This window comes from Liolophura sinensis, chromosome 11 (assembly GCF_032854445.1).
Source record: "Liolophura sinensis isolate JHLJ2023 chromosome 11, CUHK_Ljap_v2, whole genome shotgun sequence".
Lineage (NCBI taxonomy): Eukaryota > Metazoa > Mollusca > Polyplacophora > Chitonida > Chitonidae > Liolophura > Liolophura sinensis.
The window spans coordinates 10,890,360-10,913,873 of NC_088305.1; the positions used below are offsets into that span (position 1 = coordinate 10,890,360).

Here is a 23,514-nt window from a genome sequence, read left to right on the forward strand (position 1 = left end):
ACACTTTGGGTAGTGGGACATTCCCATAGCAGCTAAAGGTACACATCTAATGCCTGTATAACTATATTTCTGCCTACGAAATTTGTACAGACATTTGTACAGCTCTATACACCTTCACCATGTTCAAAAAGTTGTAATACACCTATAGTGGCAATCTGAAACACGGGGCCATCTGTGCAATCTACCCTAGAGTAAGATTTGTCTTCCAGTAATACGTCATGCAAGCATTCTTAAACAGGTGGATAGTTCATAGCATATACCACTCAACCAGCAACACACCACTAATACCATAGATGACCATAAATTTCATCCAAGACTAACTTACTTATTTTTCTAGAGAGTTCTACCGAGATTAGAAAGGCGTTTTGAGGTTTGCTTGGAACATGCGATAACATTCTACTGGAAAATTGTAAGTTTCAGACCAAAAGCAATGTTTTGTGACATGCACTTTTGTCAGTGAAATCTTAGGTAGTTTAGGACATAAATTGTAAGATATACCTTTGTGATTTATACTGGTACTTAGTACATTGTAAAATACTGGTATAATTTCATCAGTGATGCACTATTACACTACAACATGTGTAACTCCACCAGCGTTACACCATTGCACAAGAACATGTAACTCCACCAACATTACACCATTACACTAGAGCATGTGTAACTCCACCAGCGTTACACCATTAAACTAGAACATGTGTAACTCCACCAGCATTACACTAGAGCATGTGTAACTCCACCAGCATTACACCATTACATTAGAACATGTGTAACTCCACCAGCATTACACCATTACACTAGGACATGTGTAACTCCACCAGCATTACACCATTACACTAGAGCATGTGTAACTCCACCAGCATTACACTAGAACATGTGTAACTCCACCAGCATTACACCATTACACTAAAACATGTGTAACTCCACTAGTGTTACACCATTACACTAGAACATGTGTAACTTCACCAGCGTTACCCCACTACACTAGAGCATGTGTAACTCCACCAGCATTACACCATTACACTAGAGCATGTGTTACTCCACCAGCATTACACCATTACACTAGAACATGTGTAACTCCACCAGCATTACACCATTACACTAGGACATGTGTAACTCCACCAGCATTACACCATTATACTAGAGCATGTTTAACTTCACCAGCATTACACTAGAACATGTGTAACTCCACCAGCGTTACACCATTACACTAAAACATGTGTAACTCCACTAGTGTTACACCATTACACTAAAACATGTGTAACTCCACCAGCGTTACATCACTACACTAGAGCATGTGTAACTCCATCAGCATTACACCACTACGCTAGAGCATGTGTAACTTCACCAGTGTTACACATTACACTAGAGCATGTGTAACTCCACCAGCATTACATTATTACACTAGAGCATGTGTAACTCCACCAGCATTACACCATTACATTAGAACATGTGTAACTCCACCAGCATTACACCATTACATCAGAACATGTGTAGCTCCACCAGCGTTACACCATTACACTAGAACATGTAACTCCACCAGCATTACACCATTACACTAGAGCATGTGTAACTTCACCAGCGTTACACCACTACACTAGGGCATGTGTAACTCCACCAGCATTACCCCATTACACTAGAGCATGTGTAACTCCACCAGCATTACACCATTACACTAGGGCATGTGTAACTCCACCAGCATTACACCATTACACTAGAGCATGTGTAACTCCACCAGCATTACACTAGAACATGTGTAACTCCACCAGCATTACACCATTACACTAAAACATGTGTAACTCCACCAGCATTACCCCATTACACTAGAGCATGTGTAACTCCACCAGCATTACACCACTACACTAGAGCATGTGTAACTCCACCAGCATTACACCACTACACTAGAGCATGTGTAACTTCACCAGCATTACACCATTACACTAGAGCATGCGTAACTCCACCAGCATTACCCCATTACACTAGAACATGTGTAACTCCACCAGCGTTACACCATTACATCAGAACATGTGTAGCTCCACCAGCGTTACACCATTACACTAGAACATGTAACTCCATCAGCGTTAGGCCATTACATCAGAACACATGTAACTCCACCAGCGTTACACCATTACACTAGAACATGTAACTCCACCAGTGATGCACCATTATGCACCATTGAGTTAGAACATGTGTAACTCAAACCAAAACATCTGACCATGCACAATTACGTAGTAACGTGTATATAAACTCGTTCAAGGACGTATCTATAACAGGTGGACGCACCTATAACAGGTAAAACCTACATAAACTTCAATCGTACCATTTCAACACGAGATGTCAACACAATTTCTCTCCGACATACTACAAAATACTTGTTACGCTATTTCACCTTTGCTCCAAGAAATAATAAGTAGAACCCTTTACAAAGACAGCCATTATTAAACTTATCCTACTTGACAGTACTATTCATTTATCCACAATCTGAACAATTTCTTTACAATTTTGAATACTTCCAACATATTATTATCTGCTTACATAATACTTGTTTCCATTTCCTTGCAATAGGACAGATTAATACATGAATCCCTGGAACTGACAATTTCACCATGTGCACGTACATGTACAACATAAAAAATATATGTCTCTTATTTCTTCCTTAATACAGTAGTCAATGATTTTTCTACGAATCATTTCTCTTTTTTTTTTTCAAGAAACCATTTTAAAGTTAGAGAAAGTTAAGAACATGCACATGGTATAAAATCACCTGTATTTTCATGGAATTTTTCACTCACTCACTCACAGTAAACGCCCAACAATTTTGCCCCCCCCCCCCCCAACACCCAAAATTTCGCTTTTGTAAATTCCAATAAATGTCAAAATATATTACTTTTGGTGGTGAGACTATACACTTTTCCAGTAGGACAACATCCCACCTTCCAAGCAAAGCTCAAAACATCTTTCTATGATCGACAGAACTCTCAGGCAGAATCTGTTTCTTTAACAGCAATGGGCAAATTTTACACTATTTATCATTTATCACTGAACTATGGTAAAAAAAATTACATGTAAATGAAATTTTATGCACATATTGGCCTAATGTTACCTGATTTTTCATTACATAGTCAGCTAAACATTTGTACTGCAGGGTAAATGACTGGCAGAAATTCCAAGAAAATTACAGGTGATTTAATTACAGTAATAAAGTATTTTAACAAGCATGAGAACTAAACACATTAAACATCACTATATATCTGCTAGGGTACATTTTAGATATGTTTAGATATAAAACTGCAATTGTTATTTAAGCGATGGAGACTAGTAATTATTTTTACCACTACCAGTTCAATAACAATCTGGTTCAATAATGAATGCTCAACTTTAGGAGAAATACGGTATTTCTTTGTTTTTATAGGCCTAGGCACATTTCCTCTCACACAGGTTTATGTTTGACAAAGTAGAATTTTCAACATCATCCAGACGTGGACATAGATTTTGTGTATAGCGGGATGAGCATCACTTCATCAGGTGAACATAAACGATGAGATGAAGGGTTCGTACTGTTTTAGGCTCTACAAATTCCAAATCCACATGCATCACATTAAACCTGCCTGGCAGATCGCAGAGAGCTGATAAAAAGCAATTTTGCTCTCTTTAAACATGTCAATACAGCAACTGATAAATGCATCCGTATTCCAACCTAAATCCCATGTTCAACCTTACTACATTCAAACAATACAAAAAGAATTAGCACGTTTTCATGAGTTCTTTTCACTCTCCCGTTTTCCCAGTCACACTGGATAAGTCTAGCCAAGTGTGCATCAACAAAACATATCATATAATGACACACTGTTCAAACATGGTATAACTAATAATAATGATCTATTTTATCAAAGTTTATCTGTAGTAACACAAATTTATACCCCATATCATAACCAACCCCAAATTTCACTCATGACCAATTACGTTGCATCTTTTGCCTTGATTGTGTGAGTCTTTTGTAGATCTGAGAAAGGCATTTTGAGGTTTCTGTGAAAGAGAGGACAATATTTTACTGGAAAAAGTGTAACTTTCAACCCCTTATATAGTATTTCAGGACATTTACTTGCCTTTACAATTGCTCTTTTATGGGAGAGATTTTATGTCATTTGCCATACATTAGCACATTTCACTTTTATATGTCTGTGATTTGGAACGATAAGATAATAGACATTTCAACTGACTGTTTTTACCATCACCTAGAACTGCATCTATGAGGTGTCACAAATCATGAGTTAAAGAAACACTTCAAATATAAAAAAAAAAACTAAGAAGGTGCAGAAATGAATGAAAATTCTAAAATGGAAATCAGAACTGGCCGCATTGCGCTTGCATTACCACATATACGCTGGTGTAATAAAACACACACATATTGTGGTATCAGCTGTTGAGGCGGATCTGCCTCAGCAGTTTACAGCTGTCCCACATCTCCTGGGGCGTTGCCTGGGTTAGCAGGTGAACTTCCACATCCCTCTCATTCAGTTGTACACTGGTCTCCATGGAGATAGGACCCTCAGTCACAGGCTGCCTGCAACAGAATCAAGACACTTGATACATTATTGTTATTTTAAATAAACCAAGTATCTCCAAAGAGATTCACTTTGAAAAACTAAAAAGAAGAACAAAATGAATTTCTACTTATTATGGGGCACCGTAGTATCTACCCAGTAGTGTGCCTCTAGCATGTATTTGGTGAACCTATGGCATGTCTGTGGTAAGCTTGTAGTGAACCTGAGGTGATGCTTGTGGTGAGTCAGTGGTGTGTCTGTGGTGAGCCAGTCGTATGTCTGTGGTGAGCCTGTGGGGTGTCTGTAGCGTGCCTGTGGTGCGTCTGCAGTAAGATGGTAAGTTGCCTGAGGTGATGCCTGTGGTGAGTCGGTAGTGTCCCTGTGGTGCATCTGTAGTAAATGTAGCCACTGGTGAAACTGTGGTGTGTCTATGGTGTATCTGTGGAGAGCTTTTGGGGTGTCTGCAGTGTGACTATGGGGTGTCTGTAGTGTGCCTGTGCTGTGCCTGAGGTATGCTTGTTGTGTGCCCAAGGTGAGTCAGTGTGTGTTTGTCATGAGTCTGTGATGTGCCTGTAGCGTGCCTGTGGTGAGGCAGTGGTGTGCTTGTTATGTTCCTGTTATGTTTCTAAGACATACAGCACAGAGAGTAAAACCAGAGCATTGGTGACAGTGTGATAGCTGGCAAATGGTCAGTGAATCGCCTCAGTCAGGGTTTTATTTTAACAAATCATGTAAATGCATAAATAGTAGCAGCTTGGATGCCACCTTGCACCAGGGCTTAAGCTGAATAAGGTAGAACAATGGGCAGTCATGTTAATTTCAATTTACATGTATTAGACATCACTGGCCTAGAATTACTCAGAATGCTGTGTTGTCATCACATTTCACACAAAATCACATTAAAACAATGCAAAAGGACCAGGCCTCAGGGATGCTTAATCCTGGTTTATGCAGAAATACAATACAATTAAAGACGTACAGTAAAACCAATAGTCAGTCTACAGTGATTAAAAAACAATGGTAAACATTTTTGAGCATAAGATCACATGTAATTGAGCTGTTTTTCAGAGGGCATTGAAGTTCTACTGGTAGATGGCCTCTTTTTACCACACTTTTCAAACATTTCCCCAGTATCCTCCCACCATAATGCTGGTCGCCATCGTATAAGTGAAATAAGTGTTCATGAGTACGACATAAAACACCAATGAGATAAATAAATAAATAAATTCGTACATTTTATACCAGCTCGCCTTGTATTAAACTTGCCTCAGTTGACTGGTGCCTGCCATATGCTGCAGCATCTTTGCCTGATAGAAAGCCATGAACTCTCCGCCCGTGTTGACTTCAGATACAGCTGGGCCTGCCAACAACATCCCAACAAGCACCATGGCCTTGTGGGCAGGCGGTCTGTCCCCAGGGTGGTCCAGCACCAGCTGTTTTAGCACATAAACAAGCCCCGAAGGTAAGGCTGATGGCAGCGGCGGGATCTCAGCTTCTGTGTAGTGTGGGACGCTCATGGACGAGAAGGGAAAGGCATCACTGTCTTCGAGAGGACGAAGCAAGCTGTAGAACATCCGGCTGACGGCATAAGCATCGGCTTTCTGGTACACATCCTCCAGAGATGCCTGCAGGACAACGTGAATGATCTTAATCAAGATGGACAGTTTAGAGAGTAAAACCAGAGCAGCAGTGACAACATTGTGATAATTGAAAAATAATCACACATACATTGTAACGTAACCAGTGAAATACAGCTTTTGAACAATTTACCTAGGTTACCTTAACTGTTGATATATACATGTAAATATTAATCAATACCAGCAATTTACACCCCATCCCCCTAACCACCACACCCGGCTGATGTTCTTTCAAGTATTTAAAGGAACAGTTTCATACAATAGCAGCGTAATGACCCAGGAGCCTCTCACCAATGCGGTCACATGTAAGGCTGCAAGAAAAACACCACCAACAGCTTCTTGACACCAAAGTTCAGAGAATGACTGAAGCACAGGAACTGAATACTGTGGCCCACGAAGGATCATTTCCGGTATTCAATAGACACATGTACAGTTTCATGAACAAAGATTGTTCAGAATCTCTATGCTTTTGTGTAAATGTGTTTTCATGAAACCTGGTGGTGACATGTAACATGTGCATGATGATATTTGAACATTTCAGTTTCAGTTGGGACGAAGATAAATGTAAACAAACTGGAAAACTCTTCCCTTACTGTATAAAGCAAATATTTTCCAACCCTTCAACATCAAGATTCAAAATGTTTGATATTTCGAGCTCTTCAGAGTGATGACCTTAACAAAATCTGAGGTTAAAGGTGTGAAATATATTATATCAAATTTATGTCACTCTAAAACTACATGACATCGGGTAAAATACAAATATACATGTATGAGTCTAAAATTATGAACATTTGTATGATACAAAGTCACCTTTGTGATGACCTGATCTTTATTGGAGTTCATTATTTTATTTGAACTCTTAAAAACCAGTGAATCACCAAACATTTAACATGAACAATTTGTCAAACAAACACTTGTTTTACGACTTCCCTTTACAGGTAAAGACAGGGTGGTATCTCAATACAAACAAACAAACACAAACAAACATACTGAAACCGCTTTCCTTTCTGGAAACTGTTTCATGAATTCTAAATTCTTTCAACATTTTGTGACACAAATTCTTGGACATTTACATGTAGCATGTACAAATGCTGGTGGAGGTGGGGGCCTCCGTGGATAAGTTGGTTAGCGCACTAGTGCGGAGTAATGACCCAGGAGCGTCTCACCAATGCTGTCGCTGTGAGTTCAAGTCCGGCTCATGCTGGCTTCCTCTCCGACCGTACGTGGGAAGGTCTGTCAGCAACCTGCAGATGGTCTTAGGTTTCCCCAGGGCTCTGCCCGTTTCCTCCCACCACAATGCTAGCCGCCGTCGTATAAGTGATATATTCTTGAGTACGGCGTAAAACACCAATCAAATAAAATAAATACAATTGCTGGTAAAGGCTGGGATATGGAAACTGTTTCCCAATTCTTTTAGGCAAATATTTTGTTACACAAATCATAATGAGGAAATTCTTGGACATGTGTGCATTCAAAACTTACCAATGCTGGTAAAGACTGTGGACCATCTCTGTTAAGTCTTGCTAACTCCGGTGCCCATGCATTAGAGTTCCCAGCATACACCTGTTCTCCGTTCGTAAACATTAATTTTGCACCATTCTGCCCATGAAACCGCCGGGCAAATCCGAAATCCCCTAAAATGGGGCGGAGCCTGTTGTCAAGGAAAATGTTTTCAGCCTTGATATCACGATGCACCACACCATTGCACACAAGATGGTCTATGGCACTGAGAAGCTGATACAACAACAACAGCAGAAATTTTCCACTCAGACCAAACGGAGGTTCTGGGTTTTTCATCCGTAAATCCAACATGAATTCTTTCAGGGTCATCGGATACTCCGGCATAACCATGAACGTAGTCCTATTTGCCATATCGAGCGGCACATCCAATGAAGGAGGAACTAGAAACGGCAACAAATGTCGAAAGCCACGCGTCGAGCCTTCGTAAAAATGACAGATCTGTACGATGTTGTCGTGCGTGGAGAGATGCAGAGGGATGTCGTACTCTGCTCCGAAATGGTGTGTGAGAAATTTGGGCATGCTCTGTCCGTTACCATGACCACTGGAGGCCATGTCAATAAGGTTGATCATCATCTGTGGTGTGAGAAAAAAAACATTGGTCAAGAATTCTTTAAAAACAATAAACGATGTTCTCCAACCAGAAATTGGAGACCTGCATTCAGTCGCGAATTTCTAATTTCTGTATCAATGTATTTTAGCACTGACGTATCTTGAGTATTTTGAACATATACACCATATGTTGTAATACAAGTTCTTTCTTTATTTTATGAAGTGCATGTAATGAATGTCAACATACCTTCTGCATATACATATATGTGCCTTCAGAATATTGGAATACTGCACGCACATATGCCTTCAGATTGTTAAAGTAATGCATGCACTCATACCTTCAGCATTTATGTACCTTCAGATTGCTGGAGTAATGCACGCACATGTACCTTCGGGATGTATGTGCCTTCAGATTGCTGGAGTAATGCACACAAACATACCTTCAGAATGTATGTGCCTTCAGATTGCTGGAGTAATGCACGCACATGTACCTTCGGGATGAATGTGCCTTCAGATTGCTGGAGTAATGTACGCACACATTCCTTCAGCATGTGCGTTTCTTTAGATTGTTAGAGTAATGCAAGCACACATACCTTCAGCATGTATGTGCCTTTAGATTGTTATAGTAATGCGTGCACATGTACCTTCAGCATGTTAGAGTAATGCATGCATACGTACCTTCAGGATGTATGTGTCTTCAATATGAAAGACTCCACATGTATGTGTGTCCTTATTCTTAAAATTACATTATACCTTAAAGGAAAAGAGCTCTAAAAATTGAAGTATAGGTATCACTAAATAGACCACTTAAAACTATGCACAAATATACTTACATTTATTTTTTGAGATTTTCATGAGAAGAGTTAAAGGTGCTCAAACATTTGAATTCTAAGGTGGGCTTTATGGACAATTCTATCAGAGTCGTCACAGGAAGTTCTTCCCACTCTAATCATGACAATGAATGTTGGAATAACTCTTTTCACCTATGAGTAAAAGATTACTGAAATATTGTTCCCAAAAATTCCTTCCTTGGTGAACATCAGGAAAAAAAGGTGATGTGACGTCAGAGTTCCTAGATACCGTCAGTATGGCTCATAAAGCCCACCATAGTATTCAAATATTTAACTGGCTTTCAACACTCTTAAAAAAATCTAAAAAAATAATTGAAAGCATTTTTATGCATAGTTTGCAGTTGTCTGTATGTTGAACCTTCCTTCATATTTTAGTTTTCTTTTACTTTAAAAGAAAAGAACACATTTATACAACCTATACCTTAAATGAAAGAGCTCTACTTAACGTTAAATAAAATATCACAATTTTCTGCCAACAGTGCTTGTTATTTGGGTATTTAATAGTTAAACATCACATACATAGAAGTCTCCTTTAGGCCGCCATTTCAACAGATTGCATCGTGCATAGCTTTGCCCAGTAGCTCTTCTGGGCATGGCACTGCAGGCACATTTTGGCGATCTACAGTCATGCATGTAGACATGATATGGCCTTCAAGTGCATCCCAAAATCTTCCTTTTTAGAGTTGGCTTTCACAGACTTTAAAATCCACGATTATCACAATATACATATGTATCTAGGTGAGTCTGGACATGCATGTTAATCATATTGTAAAAGTAAAACCTTAAGCACAGTGATATCACAATGAATATTCAAGACGAGGAAAATAAGTACCTTTAGTATGTTAGCTAGACTGTGTGTACCTTCAGTATGTTAGCTAGACTTTTTCTACCTTGAGTATGTTAGCTAGACTTTTTCTACCTTGAGTATGTTAGCTAGACTGTGTGTACCTTGAGTATGTTAGCTAAACTGTGTGTACCTTCAGTATGTTAGCTAGACTTTGTCTACCTTCAGTATGTTAGCTAGACTGTGTGTACCTTGAGTATGTTATCTAAACTGTTTGTACCTTCAGTAAGTTAGCTAGACTTTTTCTACCTTCAGTGTATTAGCTAGACTTTGTCTACCTTCAGTATGTTAGCTAGGCTGTGTGTACCTTGAGTATGTTAGCTAAACTGTGTGTACCTTGAGTATGTTAGCTAGACTTTGTCTACCTTGAGTATGTTAGCTAGACTGTGTGTACCTTCAGTATGTTAACTAAACTGTGTGTACCTTCAGTATGTTAGCTAGACTGTGTGTACCTTGAGCATGTTAGCTAGGCTTTGTCTACCTTCAGTATGTCTGCTAGACTGTGCCTACCTTCAGTGTGTTAGCCTCAGTAGACTGTATGTACCTTCTGATTGTTAGCTAGACTGTGTGTACCTTCAGTATGTTAGCTAGACTTTGTCTACCTTCTGTATGTTAGCTTAACTGTTTGTACCTTCAGTATGTTAGCTAGACTGTGTGTACCTTCAGTATGTTAGCTAGACTGTGTGTACCTTCAGTATGTTAGCTAAACTGTGTGTACCTTCAGTATGTAAGCTAAACTGTGTGTACCTTCAGTATGTTAGCTAGACTTTACATACCATGAGTATGTCAGCTAGACTGTGTGTACCTTCAGTATATTTAAGCTAAACTGTACATACTATCAGTGTTAGTTAAATGTACCTACTTTGTATGTTAGCTAGACTGTGTGTACCTTCAGTGTGTTAGCTAGGCTGCAAGTACCTTCAGTATGTTAGCTAGGCTGTACATACCATCAGTATGTTAAATACAGTTGGCTATATGTACCTTCAATATGTTAGTTAGACTGCATGTGCCTTCAGCATGTTAGTTAGACTGTACGTACCTTCAGTATGTCAGCTAGACGGTATGTACCTTCTGTATGTTAGCTACATTGTACCGTAGTAACCTTCAACATGGTTAGCTACACTGTATGTACCTTCAGCACGTCTAGCTCCACTGTACGTACCTTCAGCATTGTTAGCTACAGTGTACGTACCTTCAGCATGACTAGCTACACTGTACATACCTTCAGCATGTCTAGCTCCACTGTACATATCTTCAGCATGGTTAGCTACACTGTACGTGCCTTCGGCATGATTAGCTCCATTGTATGTACCTTCAGCATGTCTAGCTACATTGTACATACCTTCAGCATGGTTAGGTACACTGTATGTACCTTCAGCACGTCTAGCTCCACTGTAGGAACCTTTAGCATGGTTAGCTACAGTGTACATACCTTCAGCACGTCTAGCTACATTGTATATACCTTCATCATGGTTAGCTACACTGTATGTACCTTCAGCATGTCTAGCTCCACTGTACATACTTTCAGCATGGTTAGCTACATTGTATGTGCCTTCGGCATGATTCGCTCCACTGTATGTACCTTCAGCATGGTTAGCTACACTGTATGTACCTTCAGTATGTCTAGCTACATTGTACGTACCTTTAGCATGGTTCGCTACACTGTATGTACCTTCAGCGTGTCTAGCTCCACTGTACATACCTTCAGCATGGTTAGCTGCACTGCATGTACCTTCAGTGTGTCTAGCTACACTGTATGTACCTTCAGCATGTCTAGCTACACTGTACGTACCTTCAGCATGACTAGCTACACTGTATGTACCTTCAGCACGTCTAGCTACACTGTATGTACCTTCAGCATGTCTAGCTACACTGTACATACCTTCAGGATGGTTAGCTACACTTCAGCATGTGTAGCTCCACTGTACGTACCTTCAGCATGGTTAGCTACACTGTATGTACCTTCAGCATGTCTAGCTACACTGTATGTACCTTCAGCATGTCTAGCTACACTGTACATACCTTCAAGATGGTTAGCTACACTTCAGCATGTGTAGCTCCACTGTACGTACCTTCAGCATGAATAGCTACACTGTATGTACCTTCAGCATGTCTAGCTACACTGTATGTACCTTCAGCATGTCTAGCTACACTGTACATACCTTCAGGATGGTTAGCTACACTTCAGCATGTGTAGCTCCACTGTACGTACCTTCAGCATGGTTAGCTACATTGTATTTACTTTCAGCATGGTTAGCTCCACTGTATGTACCTTCAGCATGGTTAACTACACTATACACTTCAGCAAGTCCAGCTCCACAGTACGTACCTTCAGAATGTTAGACTGTACACTGTACGTACCTTCAGAATGTAGACCTTGCCATGGCGACTTATCCTGAAGATCAGAGAGCAAGATCCTTCTCGGTAGCCTTCAGCTTTCTGGTTTAGTGGTGTCCTGTCCACCAGTGTGAAATCCACTCCTGGCGACCATTCCCTGTTAGTCATATCAAGGAGTTGTCGTTGTTCACAGGTAGCTTTCCACTTGGCCTTCAGCAGGTTCCTGAATCGCTGGTTCAACAAATGCAAATGATGGTCACTCAGTACTTTGTCACCCATACAAACTTTCAGGGCATGCAAAATGTCTGCATGTGTCGTGGCAGGAGTTCCGCTTTCAAGGCTTTTCGGGACAGGAGGTCCAACAGAACTGGTATCCATGGAAACGTCAAAGTTTTCAGCTGGACCTATGAGCACCCCAGGAGGGCTCGTCCTTGGTTGCCGTGACCTTAATGCTGAGGGTTCATTTTTGTACCTCTCCATATCCCTACGCTGTTTTCGTACTGTACTGACCTCTTCACTCACACGACTAGCATGAAAAGCTGCGAGCTGATCTCGGAGACTTTTAACTTCTGCGGACAAAGCCTCGTTCTCCGTCATTACTGACTCATGAGTCCTTTTGTCAAGTTCATGTTGAGCGGAGTAAGATTCCATTATAGTGCGATGCTCATCGTTGACTTTATTCAATTTATTTATTTGTTCCGAAGAATGGACTAACTTCAGCTGCAAATCTTCAGCGTACTGCCTCATGTCTTCCAGACGTTTCAGCAAGACTGGTGAAGTTTGGTTCCCTGAGGTTTGATTGGCTGATGAAGAAACAAATGACCGATTTGACACTTGGCCGGGCCTTTCCACCGATGACTCAGACAAGACAGGAGCTTGCCATTGCCATTTAGAATGATAAACTTCCTTAATGTCTGAATTTGAAAATGCACTTTGGTTACTAGGGAAACCTGACACCGCTACAGTGGGCTTACTTCTCGTGAGTGGCACAGAACAAAGTGATATGTTGCTTTGATACCCACTCATGGACACTGGACGTTTAATCTTCTTCTCTGCCAAAATGTCCGACAAGGTCTGCTTGCCATTGTTGTTGTTCAGCCTGGAAAACTCGTCAAATCGCAGAGGAGAGGGGTCAACAGGACTTGCGCCATCCCAGGAAGAAGCACTGCATGGCTCCTCACTCTCCTGCGGTTCTATCGTAGTCCGTAATATCCCCTGCGGAAGACTTCCTTTCCTCCTATGTGGCCAACCAGAATCTGGCTGCCCTGCTGCAGCAGGTGCGCCTGAGTCAAGATCCAAATCATTCCACTCAAACTGAAAATTTTCTTTGTTCTCCGCCACACGGACATCGGTTGCTGGACTATGATTCTGAGACAAGCTTAAACTTTGGCCTGGATGCGTCTTAATTTTCATCTGGTCTAGGACAGCTTGATCAGAGTTGAAAACCTGTTGTCCTGTAAAAAAAAATCGTTTTTAATTTCTTCTATTATCAATGGTAATTTGCGACATATTTGAGAAAATTTCACCTATTATTAGAACATGCAATTAAGTTGATCTATTTATTGACGTATTTATTTGACTGGTGTTTAACTCAGTACCCAAGATCTATTCACTTATAATTAACAGGGATCAGGCTTATGCATGAAGGTTATCAGGGTGTGGGGGGTGGTGGGCCCTCTGTGGCTCAGTTGGTTAGCGCGCTAGTGCAGTGTGATGACTCAGGAGCCCCTCACTAATGCGGTCGCTATGAGTTCAAGTCCAGTTCATGCTGGTTTCCTCCCACCATCATGCTGGCCCCCGTCACATAAGTGAAATATTCTTGAGTATGGCGTAAAACACCAATCAAATAAGTCAATAAATAATCAGGAAACTTCACAAGATACCCGACAAATCCCGACATAAAGCCGCAGTCAAAGCGGTGACAATATGGATTTGAAAATACAACATTATTCAGATCAAGTGCTTGATAGCGAATGTTCAGCGTGCAAGGGACCCATATTGGTTTGGGGTCTAAATATTCAGTTAGCAGGGTTAATCATAAAACTGCAAAGGTCGAAGGATTTGTGGGTCACACAAGGATTTGAATTCGGGTCCAGCTGATGCTGGCTTCCTCTCTCAGTATGTGGGAAGGCCTGCCAGCAATGTGTAGATGGTCGTGAGAGCCTGTTGTTTCCTTCCACCATACATACAATGCCATGGTATGAGTGAAATATTCTTCAACACGGTGTAAAACACCTATGAAATAAATAACCAATCATGAAACCTAAAAATGCTGAAGACGGCACAATCCTTACAGACATGACGTGTACACCTCAGTATAAGGTATAGATGAGGTGTGTACGGGGGGTGCGCTTCATGCACACCTTAGTGTGAGGTATAGATGAGGTGTACACCCCATCTATATTATCTGAAGTGTACTGTACCTCAAGTACACCTCAGGAACTTTGAAAAAAATCGACACTTAGAACATGTAGCTCAGGTACATCTTAGAAACTTTGAAAAAAATAAATGATGCACCTCAGGTAAACCTTTGAAACTTTGGGAGTTTTTGACAGTTTTTTCAACACGACATAATTTACCTTAAACACACCTCATGAACTTTGAAAAAAATCAACACTTACAAGATGTACCTCAGGTGCACCTTAGAAACTTTGAAAGTTTAAAAAAAAAGTAAATGATGTTCTTCAGGTACACCTAGAAACTTTGAGAGTTTTTGTTTATAATGCAGTGGTCATGTACCTCAGGTACACCTCAGCCACTTTTTTAAAGTTTTAAAACAAGGGATAACATTCACATTTTACTTCAGACAAAATGGTGAGTACAAAATTACACACATTTTTGTGCAAAAGAAAAATGTTTACTAAATAAATATAAGTCTTTGTCTCACCCTATAATGACTTGCCATTCAGTGTACAAATGTTAACCAATCAGAGAGCAAGGATACATTTTCCCCTGATTATTCCAAGATGGCTGTTATGAACAAGGTCCATGTATATTCCAGGCCAATTATGAACGCTGATACTTCCTGGGACAAAATTTGTGGCATGTTTGTTTTTATTTATTTCACTGTTGCTTAATGCCATACTCAAAAGTTTTTCCTGTAATCTACAGCTTTTTACTGACAAACTTTCAAATGTGTGACATACAGATTTATTTGAAGACCCGTGCTCTTTGACACATGTAAATGACCTGTCTATTAAAACGTCACTTGTTTATTTTTATTGTAACTGTTCAAACTGACCTTGGGTAAAATTCTGGAGAATATTTGCCACTCTGATATGGCCTTGACCTCTAGCTTCCTGCTCGGCTGTTTTCTTCTTTTCGTTCAGCAAACTAGGACTGGCTCTGGCCTCCAGCAGTATGTTAACTATGTTAACGTAGCCACGGTAACCAGCAAGATGCAATGGGGTGTCTCCACGAACATTTTGAATGTCCAACTCCGCTCCTCTAAAGAAGAAATCGATCAAATGGAATTTAAAGGTGCAAAATAGTACATGTACGTACTAAATCGCTCAGGGTTCCCACCTGTAAAAGAAGGTGTTTTTTAAGGACTTTCTATGAATTCCATCACTTTCAAGGACCACTTACTCGTAGTTCAAGTACAAACTTGATGATCTCATGTGGGATCATCAATGGCTACCATTTGAGTGAGTGAGTGAGTGCTTGGGGTTTAACGTCGTACTTAACAATTTTTCAGTCATATGACGATGAAGAAATCCTTACAGTGCATGTAATATGCCTCCTTGTTGCAGGACAGATTTCCACCGTTCTTTCATCTAGTGCTGCTTCCCTCCCTTTACTTTCATGGACATCCCGAAATAAACTCTATGTTTAAGAACATTCTCTGTGCTATCTTAGATCTTAAGTGGTTTGTTAGGAGCGTTGATCAAGTAAATAAATGAACAAATAATAAAGCGTATCCACAATGGAAATCCTAGAAGCACTCGTCCATGGAGACATCTGATTTATTTCTGGCAGGCTAATGAAGCAGTTTCCAAGATGAAAGTCAATCCTGTTGACCCTTGAGATCATAAATGTCATTCAGATGCAATCTTGTCAGAGTGAAAGGTTTATATAATGATCTGAACTTAGGAAATGGTAAATGGGTAAAGGGTTGAAGGTTGGAGGGATGAACAGTTTGACAGAAGCAATTACTTTTTAGTCTGGGTTTTAGAGTATGTTTTAGAACATATTTGTAAGACAAAGTGTGTTCCTGGATTTGATGGAGAAGAATTGAAGAGCCACTCCAGTGACAAATACTTGTTGTGTTTTAAATGTAAGGTTAGCTGATAAAGATCAAGATGTAGTGAATTGCTTTCCCAAATTTAAAAAAAAAATGTGGCGTATCAAAACCACTTTCGTAAGCTCCAGTTGTATTACATACAGAAACAAATGTTTCTTCTTGTTAAATATTTTGCCTGGGACATCATGCAAGAACACATCATCCACTGATCACCGATGTATATAACCACGAATGACCCTGTATTTCTAAATGCTTTCAACATCATTGTTTTGCTCAACGTCATATCTACCAGATTCCACACATATTCGAACTATTATCACATCACATCGGACGAACTAAACACAAACTGCCGAAGATTCTTGGTTTGGAGGATTCTTCAGTCATAGAAGTTAAAAAGTGTTAATTACTGAAAATTCTTTTCACTGTTTGAGCCATGGTATTAGCTGACTGTCCTATATTTACATGTAGGATTTCCTTCATTGTAATTGTAATCAAATTCTATTCGCTACAGTATTTTATGAACCGTGCAAAAATGCTGGTGGTAACAGATTGCAAACCACAAGTATTTATAAAGTCGCCTTCAATTGTTGTCAGTTTGCACAGGTCTAAATTAACATTTCCTGACATTTCCTTTCAAGAAAAATACATCCGCAACAAAGATCCTTGCAGCCACCAATCAGGGTGCATCCAATTTATTTCTGCAATGCCAATGAAGCAGGATCCAAGATAAGAACAATCCTTAGGTCCGTGAGAAGCATGTCAATGATTACTGCAATCTTATCTGAATGAAAAGTCTATATCCTGGTCTGAGTGGCGAAAAACATAAAAATCTGAGGAGTAAGGGCTTGATGACTTCCTTTCCGACTTCTGGCATCCACTTACATGTATATTTTTAGAAACATTTATCAGACAGTCTGTTCCTAAAAGTCATGGAAGTAAGGAAGGGCAAGGTTTTCAGCATCATGTGTTATCATGGTAGTCACAAAAAAATGAAACATCTTACAGGCCATATGCCTGTACGTCAGCCCTGATTAGTGAAATCTAAGAAACAATCCCATTAGTGAAATCTAAGAAACAATGCCATTAGTGAAATCTAAGAAACAATGCCACTCTGTAATTGCCATATGCTGGGGGAACTGTAAAAATATACGTACATGTACTAAGTAGCAACACGATATAAATGTTTATACAAGTCTTTCAGATGCACTAATTGGTACAACAATTACATGTGCACATGTTACAATTTTATTTACCTCCGCGGCAGAGGAAGTTTAAGAATGCCAGCATGGCACAATAAAGCAGTAGCCTCTCACCAATGTAGAGTTCAAGCCCAGCTCAAGCTTGCTTCCTCTGTGGCCGTACATGGGAAGGTCTTCCAGCAACCTGCGGATGGTAGTGTCCTTCCCCCGCGCTCTGCCAGCTTTCCTCCCACCATAATGCTGGCCGTGAAATATTCTTTAGTACATTTTAGTTCCTACATATTTATTGGTGGGTTTTTTTTGCGTATTAAAGAATGTTTCACTTTTACGACAGCTGCTGTAATTAAATATATGGTGGGAGGAGACTGGGTAGAACCTGAGGGAAACCTAAGACCATCCTCAGGTTGCTGGCAGACCTTCCCACATAAGCATGAGCATTAGTTAAAATCAGTCACACACTTTTAGTACACATGCTAAAACCAGAAATACATCTCCCCAAAGAATATGCCCTGCACATGTGCTTTTAAGTAGTATTACATGAATTAAAATTACAGGTACAACAAATACTGTATATTAAAGTCACCTAAACTTGAGCATTTTTCAAATGGCTCAATTTCTGCTTGACTAAGATTGATTCATCCACTTTAGTTTTTGGTGAAGTTCAATTATCAGAAAAACTTCAGTGTAAGCATCAAAAGTGTCATTTTAATGCCTCTCTGATCAAGTTTCAGAAAGCGCATTTTTCCATACCAAACGAGGCGAAATACAGTAGAAGTACACGTATATGTATATCCATGAACAATTGAAACTAGATGTACTTACAGAGATATCAGTAACTTCACACACTCCACATGTCCTCTATCAGCACAGGCGTGCAGCGCGGTAGAGCCCCATTTCACCCTGGCATTAATGTCTGAGCCCGCTTGCACCAGCACTGCGCAGATCTGGGCATGGCCCCTGCATGCGCTCCAGTAGAGCGCAGTGGCATTGTCTCGGTCACGGGTCCTCACAGAGAAGCCGCTCTGTAGCAGCTCGACTACTTTATTGTAGTAGCCATTCTTGGAGGCTTTGATGAGTTCGGCCATGCTGGAGGATCATGGTGCCATGTTGGTGGCTGTGTCTCTCAGAGCTGACAATCCTCCTCACATTCAAACGGTCAAACCTGACAACAGACCCAGACATTCGCTCCCAGCAGTGACCAGCTTATGCAGCAGTGCTGTTGTCTGGGAAGCTGTCGTTTGTGTCTGTTAATTATGATCGCGTTGCACCTCGTGAATGTAGGTATGGGTCTTCCTGATCGGCTGGTAATGGATTCCGTCTGACAAGTTGTGCTAAGATTCAGAGCTTCTTCCTGGTTTGATGGACAGGCTTTTCAGAAGGCAGACAACCCAGCAATACTTTTCCAATCACCCTGTTCAAATGACACAAAAAAAAGCTATTCAAAAAGCCACTGTGACATAGTTTCTGTGAATTTGTTTTTTTTTTTTATTTTTTACCTTCTCTAACACGAGACATGAATAATTATCATGAATAATTAGAAAATCTGCTTCTTCCACGAAGCAGAAATTCAGCCTCACTTTCACTTGGGCCATCAGAAAAATGGGGTAATGAGATACAAATGCATCAGCCCCTTACACCATTTTAAATTTAATCCTTCACGGGGAAAAATGACCCAGCCCAGGCCATCATTAAAAATATGTTCGTTGGGACAAGCTAAAAGGACCCTCTGTTCAGTTTTTCTTGTTTTTTATTTCTAAGAAATTTCCCTTTTTTTTTTTTTTTTACAATTTTCTCTTAAAGTTAATGTCTTAAAAATCCCTGTCTTTTTTCATTATGACAAGAGAATAAAGAATTTCCGATTTGGCTGGACTACCCCAACAAGAAATTATTTCAAGGACGGCCTCAGGGTACCGCTACCAAGCTGCTATGCACCTACATTTAATGTACACGTCCTCACAGCCTGTTAATTTTGTACTTAAGTGCCTGTATTCTACTTTCTATAATTCTCTGTCAACTACCTGGCTATACATATACTTCTCCAGGGTAGCCTTGTGCTCAAAAAAAAAATAAAAAAAATAATGAAAGTCCTGCAGATATTGTACATTTATTTATTGGCATGTCATTCAATTATCCAGTTTCCAGTTATAATATGGGGGTCTTTCCCTCAGGCTCTGCACAGGTTTTCTCTCACCATAATGCTGGTTCCTACCTTATAATAAAAAATAGTCTTGTGTACGGTGTGAAATTCCAATGAAATGGGGTCTGGTTTATGTGTGCAGGAAACCAGCATGCCAAGAGGAAACCAGCATGACAGGAGGAAACCAGCATGACAGGAAGAAACCAGCGTGCCAAGAGGACACTAGCATGACAAGAGGACACCAGCATGCCGAGAGAAAACCAGCATTCCAAAAGGACACTAGCATGCCAAGAGGACACCAGCATGCCAAGAGGAAACCAGTATGTCAGGAGGAAACCAACATGCCAGGAGGAGACCAACATGCTAAGAGGAAATCACACACTGAGAGTACACTGGCATGCCAAGAGGAAACCAACACACCAAAAGGACACTGGTATGCCAAGAAGAAATCAGCATGCCAGGAGGAAACAAACATGCCAGGAGGAGACCAGCATGCAAAGAGGAAACCAGCACACCAAGAGGACACTAGCATGTCAAGAGGAAACCAACATGCCAAGAGGAAACCAGCATGCAAAGAGGAAACCAGGAAGTCAGGAGCAAACCAGTACCTTCTGTTAGCTAACCGTGCCCTTCATGGCCAGGGGTAATGCTAAACTACATGTATCTCAACAATTAACATATTCATTTATTCACATGTCTCTTTATTGCTAAACACCACTCTCCTTAACTTTTTCACTTATACCGTGCTAATCTAGCTAAAAAACATAGGTTCTCATTCCAGGATAAGAGAACCATCAGATAGAGACTGTTATAACAGGCAGAAATCCAAGATTGTAACATTTTAAATCACATAACTACAGGAACTAGGTGAACACGTAGTCCTTGTGATTCATAGAAACGAATTAAGAACTACTCATTTGTGTCTTGTTAAAAAGAATTCAGAAAAAAAGCTACTCCTTTTTGTTGTCTTGAAAATAATTAAAAAAGGAACTACTCATTTGTGTTGCCTTGAAAATAATTAAAAAAAGAATTACTCATTTGTGTTGCCTTGAAAATAATTAAAAAAAGAACTACTCATTTGTGTTGCCTTGACAAGGATTAACACCTACTCATTTCTCTTTTCTTGAAACAAATTCAGAAAAGAATTGATCATTTGTGTTTTCGATTTCTGTTCCCCTAAAAAGCATTCAGAAATAGTCATTTGTGTTTTGTTTGAAAAGAATTCAGAAAAGAATTACTCATTGGTGTTTTCTTGAAAAGAATTCATGAAGTAATTGTGTTTTCTTGAAAAGAATTAAGAAAAGAGCTAATCATTTGTGTCTTCTTTAAAAGAATCCAAAAAAGAACTATTCATTTGTGTTTTGTTAAAAAGAATTCAGAAAAGAACTATTCATGTGTTTTGTTAAAAAGAATTCAGAAAAGAACTACTCATTAATCCTGTGTGTACATCACAATCTTACAAAAAAAACCCCCAAAAACATCCATTTCAGGCTAACTAACACCATACTGTATCCACACAGCACCTCATACATGTACACATAAAAGACTACAGCCTACCAAATGATTATGGAGTACAGACAACACTTTGATAGTTGGCAATAGCCACACATAACCAGTGAAATCCAGCCTCTTGTTACTTCATTTCAGTTACAAAGTTTTAGTCTTATTGTAAAGATAGATCTGGTAAATAAGCAGAAAAAGGGTAATCTTGCACGCATCAAAATGCTGAATTTATTAAACGCAGGTAACAGGTAAAGTTTAGTTGCCCTCTTGGGACTCTGAACAGTCTTACCTGTACATTTATTACATATTACAACAATTATGAAGACTGTATCTTGTCCACTAACAGAGTAAGGTTATTGAGGTGCAACACCAATTACCAGTTTCGCATACGACACTTTCAGTGCTACATGTATTTATGCACCTATTTAATTTAATTTTGAAGACAAAACTACATTGGTTGGATTGGCCAATTTTAGGGTTTCACAAAAATTATAATATTATCAGACTGCACAGAATAATGCCTTCAAAATATGCTTGAATAAACACCTTTTTTTTCTGCAAAAAGCCGAAAGGTTGAAGAATTACAGTAGTACATACAAGTATATCCGCGGGGTATCTTTTTCCATCCAAACCAGACAGATCATTCTCCTCTTCTCAACACATTCAATACTATGTTTCAATTTTGTCCACAAATCGTGGTTACAAAGGCAGAAATGATGAACAGACAATACCACTTAACGGCTTAGCCCCAGTTATTTTTGGAGGTTCCCTGTTCGTTGTTTGCTAGTTAACGTAAAAAAATGGATGTTTATGAATTGCACGTTTATTCACATGACATACACATGCATATATACATGTATATATATACTGTGTGCCACCATTCAGCTCTTAATCCTTCAGCCCACCCTGACATGTCGCTAAGGAACGGCTCTGCAAACAAAACCCAGGCCGTCGGAGGCCATGAAGCTCAATCTGCTGTTCCTTGGGGGGGTGGGGGGTGGGGGTGGGGGTGGATTGCATGCCAGAATAAGATCACTTCCTGGTTCTGCTCATAGCCACTTTCAGTACTGCATATATTTGCTTAAAAAACACAAAGGTCAAAGGTTAGGTTAATTCCTTTACACCTGCACAAATGCAGTATGTGAATTACATGTACTAAAGTCTAAATCTCTGGAGTATGGGTAGCTCAGTGCAATTACCCACTTGCACATACAGGGAACAGGTTCTATCTACATGTACCTGACCTTAAGGTTGAACAAAGATCGGATTTCCAGATTTGTCAGCTTTCATGGACTGTCTTGTTGGTAGAAGAGTTTCAGTATTCATTATTTATTTATTCATTTAAAGCCTTGAGAACCAGAGCCTTGATTTCTGTATACACTAATATTTATTTATTTATTTATTTGATTGATGTTTTGCGCCGTACTCAAGAATATTTCACTTGTATGACAGCAGCCAGCATTATGGTGGAAGGAAAACCAGGAAGAGCCCGGGGGAAACCCACGACCATCCGCCGATTGGTGCCATCTTCAAATGGTGAACATCGACTGTCACCATACATGTACATACATGTAATATTGATGGAAGACAGCTGGTCTCAGGTGAACTCCATGTACAATCACACAAAACATCAGAGCAATGCCAGCAGAGGAATCTTCAGAATTCCATCCCAGAATGGGATAGATTTATTTATTTATTTATTTGATTGGTGTTTTACGCCGTACTCAAGAATATTTCACTTATGCGACGGCGGCCAGCATTATGGTGGGAGGAAACCGGGCAGAGCCCAGGTGAAACTCACGACCATCTGCACGTTGCTGGCAGACCTTCCCACGTACGGCTGTAGAGGCAGCCAGCATGAGCTGGACTTGAACTCCCAGCGACCGCACAGAATGGGATAGAACCCCCATGTGTGTACATGGCACCGTAAATTGGAACAGCTTCATTGCAAAGTCTTCCAAATTCTAACAAATCTGTGCAAATACTAAATAGTTTCACTGCAGATTCTTTGCAAATTAATTTTGACTGTCAAAACTGATCAATTTCTATTCCAAATCCTTTCATGTCCTTCGTTTCCAGTCCTCACAACTTTCATACCTAATGTTGACAAAATCAGAAATTTTGTTAATTTTAAAGTTTGATTCAGCCGTAA

The 23,514-nt window shown here is 39.9% G+C and overlaps 1 protein-coding gene across 3 annotated transcripts in view; it reads right to left on the reverse strand.

The window, feature by feature from the left end:
* Positions 1-3,062: 3,062 nt before the first annotated feature.
* Positions 3,063-23,514, reverse strand: part of LOC135477397 (ankycorbin-like) — a 39,212-nt gene continuing 18,760 nt past the window's right edge. For 2 of the 3 annotated variants that reach the window (XM_064757468.1, XM_064757469.1), the window contains exons 3-8: positions 18,545-19,133; positions 15,522-15,727; positions 12,305-13,734; positions 7,661-8,272; positions 5,804-6,166; positions 3,063-4,557 (exon numbers count right to left, since the gene is read on the reverse strand). In XM_064757468.1, the coding sequence (XP_064613538.1) occupies positions 4,414-4,557; positions 5,804-6,166; positions 7,661-8,272; positions 12,305-13,734; positions 15,522-15,727; positions 18,545-18,807 (3,018 nt within the window). In that variant the 5' untranslated portion in view covers positions 18,808-19,133 and the 3' untranslated portion in view covers positions 3,063-4,413. Of the gene's footprint in view, positions 4,562-5,774; positions 6,167-7,660; positions 8,273-12,304; positions 13,735-15,521; positions 15,728-18,544; positions 19,134-23,514 lie in introns of all 3 variants that reach the window. The other variant, XM_064757470.1, reaches the window with a different exon arrangement.